Here is a 6682-nt window from a genome sequence, read left to right on the forward strand (position 1 = left end):
CCCGCCATTTGGTGTGTGGTTGGGACACGAGGGTGAGGAAATGGAGCACGAGCGTGTACAGATGGTCCCTCGGCGCGGTTCAGAAAAGAACCACAAGTCGTGCAGCCGGCTCGGTGCATGGAGAGAGAGCGGCCGGGGGCGGGGGGGGGGCTCGCCAGGTGGAGGCCTGATGAAAAGCTCCGGATTGGGGGTGGGGTGGGGTGGGGAGCGCCCTCTTGCAGGACTGGCTCGAGGTAAACCCGAACAGCGGGACGCAAGGCTGCCCTCACTTCCTGGAGTACGCGCCAGGGGGTTCGAAGGGTGGAGAGCCCCATGCGTAGAGATGACTGGGTGAAGGAAGTCCTGTAGGAACACAGTTTGTGAAATGCTTCGGGACCGGTCAGCCTGAAAAGTAACAACAAACCCACCTTTATTTATTTGGCCTGATCATTAAAAATCAATTTTCACCTGATATTTCCAGTGTAAAAAGGTATTCAGAGACATGTCATCAGCTAAGCCACCCCCCATCCTGATTACTGTGACCACTGCCCTTAATACATGTGCCAGTCCCAAGAGGGAGTAAGGTTTCACCCCTCTTTGATTCAGCAGTCCATGTCTCAGGAGTTCAATTCTCCATGCTCTGGCTGTGTCAGATTTTTGGATCCCTTGAACTTCACGCTCGAGTCTTTTCTATCAGCTCTTGGTCTGGGCTAACCTCTGCCTCTTCTGCAGTTCCTCCATTCGTTGTTTCTGATGTTCCTTCATGCACTCCTTGAAAGTCTGCACCTGCTGCTGACACTTCCTCCAGTCCTGGTGTTCTGCCATGCACTCCTGCACTGCATAATGGAAAGCGGCACAGCCTGTGCGCAAGATCATCTGATCCAAGGGATCCTCCTCATCGTCCGACTTCCGGCTCCAGTTGTGACCTTGAGGGTTGGGACCAGACATCTTGTTGAATCTAGAAAGTGGGGGATCACCGGAGGGTAGCAGAGAGGGAGGAAAATGTCAGTAGAAAGCTCTGTCATGGCACAAAAAACTCCATCATAGGGCTCGTGCCACTGATGAAGCAGAAATAAGAGGGTGGGAGGGGAGACGGGCCAATGAAGATATTGTACTCTCAGTCTTCACTCTGCGTACCTATATTCCCAGCATTCCATATTCCCACACCCACCGTGGCAGGTCCTCCAAAACGCCTGATTCTATAGCATCTCCCAAGGAACCCAGGCCTGCAGAACATCAGTGCTGTGCCTTAATCACAAGACCGGTCTTATTAACTAGGATATTTATGAAGTGCCACTGACTTAGCCATAGGGTGCAAATGGACAGAGAGGACCGAACCTCCAACACACTGAAGCCCTGTTATAGGCAGAATTAGTATTGTATTTACCTCAGAGGAATCCCAGGTACTCGTCCAACACTTGTATGCAGTATAACGGGTCACACCAATAAAGTATTATCAATTAACAAACTCTGAAGTGCTTTATAGCTTATTCCTTTCAGTTTGCTGTGCTGCTCTGAGAAGCTGGGGAGTGAAGCAGCAGGGGTCAGAACAGAGACTAAAGGGATGATCTATTTTACTAGCATATCAGACCAATCTGTTCCCTTGGGATGGAAAAAGATCTATGAGGTCTGTCTCCCAGACCGTTCGGGATTATGACCTGCCTACACAGGATATTCTCCAGTGCTTTCTCCAATTGAACTTCAAATGACTCAAACTATTGGATTCCCACTATTTCTCTTGGCAGATTACATGTATCACTCTTATGGTACTGCTGCCTTAATGTTCCCATTACCATGAGCCAAAATTCTGCTTTGAACTCTGATCCAAACATTTTTTACGTGCAAGAATCTAAAAACAGACCAAAAGAAGTTACTCTTGTTTCTCCTTTAGCTGCCTGACCGATTTGCCTATTACTAGGTACTCCACACCTGCCACCACTAGAAATACTAATACAGATCAGATTCTTCAAGAAGTAGCATTTGCAACTACTGTAGTTAATTTCATAGGCTATCTGTATTTATGTACAGAACTACTTGGCAGCCATTAGCGTAGGGCTTAGGTGCTGCACAGAATTTAAAACAGAGAGACCATAAATACTTCCCTGAGTGAACAAACCGCAGAAAATGCCATCCTATACCCACCTCCACTCCCACCCTCCATCAAAGCCCTGTAACTGTGTCATTGATAAACACTGGGCATTTTTGCACATGCCATTGTAGTATAGACAGTATTTAAATCTCCCATGATTTTATCAAGAGGGTCACAATTCTTTTTAAAGTCCCAGCTCCTAGATTCATGTGACTGAGAACCTCAGCTTTCATTAAAATAAACCATTGCAAACTGCATATAGACCTCATGACTGTGGAGAAAAGCTTGCATGCATGACCTAGCTGCATCCTCAAGGCTCAGAAACGAGAAGATAAATCAAATGAGTCCCAAATAATTCCCCCCCACCAAATACCATTATTTTAAAGACAGTCTCATGATTTTCTGAGGCTGGAGTCATGATTCTGAATGCTCGGGGGTTGGTAATAGGCCATAAGGATGGCTTTACATTTGTCTTATTCTCATCCTGAAGGATTCCATGACTTATAAAGTAGAGGTAGCTTTCCTAGTACTTAGAGCAGGGGCTTGAAAATCAGGGCTCCTGGATTTTCAATCTCCCCCACACCTCACAAATGTCCCTAGTTTTGAGGACAGTTGCTCATTTTTGACCCAGCATGACCGATGTTCCATCCATGTTTGGTGTCCTCTCCTCCTTACTGCTGGAAGGTATTTACATCAGAAAGAAATTGAGGTTATAGACAGAGCCAGTAAGGGATGGAATATTTTAACATTACTGCATGAACCATTTTTGATGGCCCTCATTTTGAATCCTTGTCACACTGTATGCCCCACTTGGGCCTTGGCGGGTTGAGAGACATCTCTAGCACCGACCCACTGTGTGACACTGGGCAAGTCATTTATTAATAATAATAATTAATGTTTATGACCATTGTACCTGGGACCAACTAAGATCAGGGGCTCCACTGTGCCAGGCACTGTACCAATACAGAGTAGTGGACAATGTAACTTCTCTCTGCCTCTGAGCGTCTGATACAGGGATGACATCTCCCTCCCCGGCAGGGGTTACGGGGGAATGAAATCAATTAAAACAAGGGGATCCCCAGATGGGAAGGGGATCCCCTTGCGCAGAACCTCATGGAAACACTTGACATCACACAGCGTGACCCTCCCCCTCCTGGGCGAGGAGCACAAGGCGCTTTCCAAGCCACCCGCGCAGACCCGGCCGCTGAAAAGCAGCCACTGCTGGGGTGGGGCGTGGCCACCGTCTAGAACAGCGCGGGGCAGCCTCTCCCAGCGGGTTAGCACCGAAAGGGGAGATTCCTGTGCTCCCTGCTCGAGGTCCCGGGGCGTGCGTGTGAGGGGGGGGGGGGAAGAGGAGAATTGGGGGGGCAGATCCCAGCGGCCAGGGTGGGAACCGGCCGGGAGAGCAGAGCGAACGACAGCCGGGCCTGACTCGGCCCCGCGGCACCGGCAGGACCCGAGCGCCACAGGCCCGGCCCGGCCCGCGGGACGCGCTAGGCTCCCCCAGCCCCGCCAAGGCCGGGTCACGTCACGACACGTCACGTGACGTACCGGGGGGGGGGGGAGGCAGCCGCTCTAACCTAAGCCCAGCAGCAGCAGCAGCTCAGCCTTCTCCGCAGGAGCACCGCACCGCACCGGCACCGCACCGGCACCGCGCGCGGCTCCTTTAAGGATGGGGAGGGGAGGCGCTTTCCTATTGGTCGAGCCTCCCCATCTGCTTCCGGGTCAGGAGGAGGCGTTTCCGGTGCCCAGGGAAGATGGCGGCGACTATGCGGATCCAGAGCGACTGGAACCAGGTGCTGAGGTAGGAGCCGGCCCCTCCCCCCCCGGAATGACCCCCGTGACCCGCCCCCACCCCCACGGGAGCGGTACTCCCTGCCCGGTGACCCCCCCCCCCGCCGGAGAGCTGCCCCCCCGAGACCTGTCCTAGGGACCCCCCCCTCCTGGGGAGCGACGCCCCCCACCCCCCCGAGCCTCCCCCCCCCCCACTCCTGGCTGCCCTGCCCCGCCCGGTGCTGCGGTCCGGTCCGTAAGTGACAGGCTCTCTCTCTCTGGCTGTCTGCAGGAGGAACGAAGGTGAAGCCTGGCTGAGCTGCAGGAGCCCAGGTGCGTGCCGACTCCCCCGCTCCCCGAATCCGGCCCCTGCGGGACAGGCTGCCCCGCCGCTGGAGGAGGTGTCCTGGCGCTGACCTGCACAGTCTCCAGAACGAGCCCAGCCCCGGGGTTCCCTGTAACACGACGCGTCATATAGGGCAGCAGTTCCCAGCCTGGGGTCTGGGACCCCCTTGGTGGGTGCCAAAGATTACAGGAGGTGCAGGAGGTTTCAGTAACATTGACGTCATTTAGTCCCCCCTTCCCTCCCCCCAAACTCTACCTTGGCTGGAGCGGAGGAGCAGCCTCCCCCCCAGCTCCCCTGAGTCCTCCCCTCACCAAAAAAAAAGTCAGCGCTAGGTGCCCACATGAAGCCGTCCTGACAGTGGCGTACCGAGGGGGCGCAGGCCCCTGGGTGTTGTCCTGGGGAGGGGTGCTGGCCAGGCTGTCAGAGAAGGAGCCATCCCATCCCCTGTCGCAGGCAGCCAGAGTGTTCTCCTGGCTCCTCCATCCCTGCACTGGGTGCAAGGAGGGAGCCGCAGGCATCAGAGCCCATGATGCCCCCTCTCCCTCCACTGGGCAGCCCCTGCGGTCCCCACTGCAGGGGGAGGGGAGAGTGGGAAATGAACCCGCAGACAGCCCCCCACCCCCACAGGGTGCTGCCAAGGCTGCTGCTGCCGCCAATGGGGGAGAGTGGGACCGCAGACACCACCCCCCCAGGCACTGCCACCGCCGGTGCCACAAACGGGGGAGGAGGGGAGAACAGGACACGGATCTGCAGATCTCCCCCCTACTGGGTGCTGCCGAGGGGGGGGGGGGGTGAAGCGGGGCAGTGCCAATGTAAGTATGGACCCTGGGCGCCAGAGAGCCATGGTACTCCACTGCCTCCTGCTCTCCTTCAAAAGAGCTGGGGTGAACCACAACATGTGCATGCTGAGCTCTTTAGAATAAAAAATGTAAAGAGGGAAAAGCCCTGTTAGATCAGAGTTTGCAGCCATAGTGGAGTCTCCTTTGGTTCGTTCAAGGTACAATCTCACAATTGATCAGTTGACTCCGTAGTCTAGGTGTGTACCTGGACTCCTCATCAGTGCTGTCACATAGCAACGTCTGCAAGTAACACTATCTAGTGGACCACAACTTGACCTCTCGTGGGCTACAGCTATACCTGGACATGAAGCCATCAACCCTTAGAAAACTTCAGGTAGTACAGAAGGCCTCAGGGCACCTCCTCATCAACGTGGACCATTGCAAGCCTGCTGCACCTGTCGTCCACTCTCTACGGTGTTTTTCTATAGAATATGGGGTCAAGTGCAAGATCTTGGTCCATATCTTCAAGGTGCACCTGTGGTCTGGGCCTAGGATATCTAAAAGAGCCTAAAGTTTTGGGATGAAGAGTGTACACAGCAACTCTGCTTCTCTGACATGATGGAACTTTTAACATAAGAGTGAAGCTTATCTGTGCTTTCTCCGGGGCTGGTCTCTGATCTTGGAACAAAGTCCCCTGGGAACTAAGGGCCACCACAAACCTCCTCAACTTCCATTTCAAGTGCAATGTGTGCTGTTTTGACCTGCCATCTCTAACATAAACACACAGCAAAATTTACGTTTTAAAAGTAAAAAGCCCAAATAAACAAAAACCCTGGACTGCACATGCTTCTCATCCTGGTGAGAGGAAGTGAGAAAGAATGAACCATGTGTAACTGGTGTTAATGCATTCTGGAGCGTGCTCAGATATGAGGGTGGTGAGGAGGGTAATATAAGAACTTCTTTAGAACAGGATCCTTAAGGATGCTTCTTCCTCCTGGGCATTTGCACCCTTCAAATAGTTGTATATGCTTCTCTTAGCTCTCTGAGCCACTCCCCCAACCCTACCTTAACTCATTAGCACTCCTACAATCTCATTATAAATCAATAACTCCCACCTCATGTTCATATTGCTCTTCCAGGAGCTCCCTCCAATTTGTCAATATCTTAGTAGAAACACCCAGAACTGATCATGGTGTTCCAGCTGTGGTCACATTGAGTCTGTATAGAGAACAGCTGTTGCTTAGTGTGATGTGATGCTGCTTCGTATGCAGCCTGAACTCATAACCTTCTTCTTTTTGCCACGTTTGTCTTATTTGCTGTCAAACTTCACTCTTGCATCTCTGAGCATTATCTGTTTTGTGGGTGTCTTCCAGTTTTCCAAGCAGAATCCTGTTTTATTTTTTGCCTGTGTCTAGGCCCCTTTTTGTTAGGTCAGGGTGTACACTCATGTCCAGCTCCTCCTAACTTAATGTCATCGCAAACTTCAAACCATATGACATGGTTCCTATCCCAGCTAAAGTGAATTCATTTTTCAAGTAAGTGTTCCTGACGTACTATCAACTGCTTTAGTTAAATTAAAATATATCTACTGCATTTTTTTCATCTAATTTTATGGTTCAAAAAAGCATTTAAGCTTATCTGGTCAGATTTATTCTTTACTAACCTGTCAGACCATTTGAGTTAAGCAAAAGCTCCCATTCTTACCCTCTGTGTTCC

The 6682-nt window shown here is 52.1% G+C and overlaps 1 protein-coding gene across 2 annotated transcripts; it reads right to left on the bottom strand.

Moving 5' to 3' along the window:
* Nucleotides 1-356: 356 nt before the first annotated feature.
* COA4 (cytochrome c oxidase assembly factor 4 homolog) lies at nt 357-3690 on the bottom strand. Of its 2 annotated transcripts, none has more exons than XM_067533225.1 (2): nt 3649-3690; nt 357-937 (listed from the first exon to the last, which is right to left on the bottom strand). In XM_067533225.1, exon 2 carries the CDS (start codon nt 925-927, stop codon nt 673-675), a length of 255 nt encoding a protein of 84 aa, XP_067389326.1. In that variant the 5' UTR covers nt 928-937; nt 3649-3690; the 3' UTR covers nt 357-672. The 2 variants fall into 2 exon arrangements, with proteins under 2 accessions (XP_067389326.1, XP_067389325.1); XM_067533224.1 differs by lacking the exon at nt 3649-3690 and adding an exon at nt 1367-1475.
* Between the last annotated feature and the right edge of the window lie 2992 nt (nt 3691-6682).

This window comes from Emydura macquarii, unplaced genomic scaffold, assembly GCF_026122565.2.
Source record: "Emydura macquarii macquarii isolate MOO-44397 ecotype Brisbane River unplaced genomic scaffold, CSIRO-AGI_Emac_v2 contig_3328, whole genome shotgun sequence".
In the NCBI taxonomy this organism is placed as follows: Eukaryota; Metazoa; Chordata; order Testudines; family Chelidae; genus Emydura; species Emydura macquarii.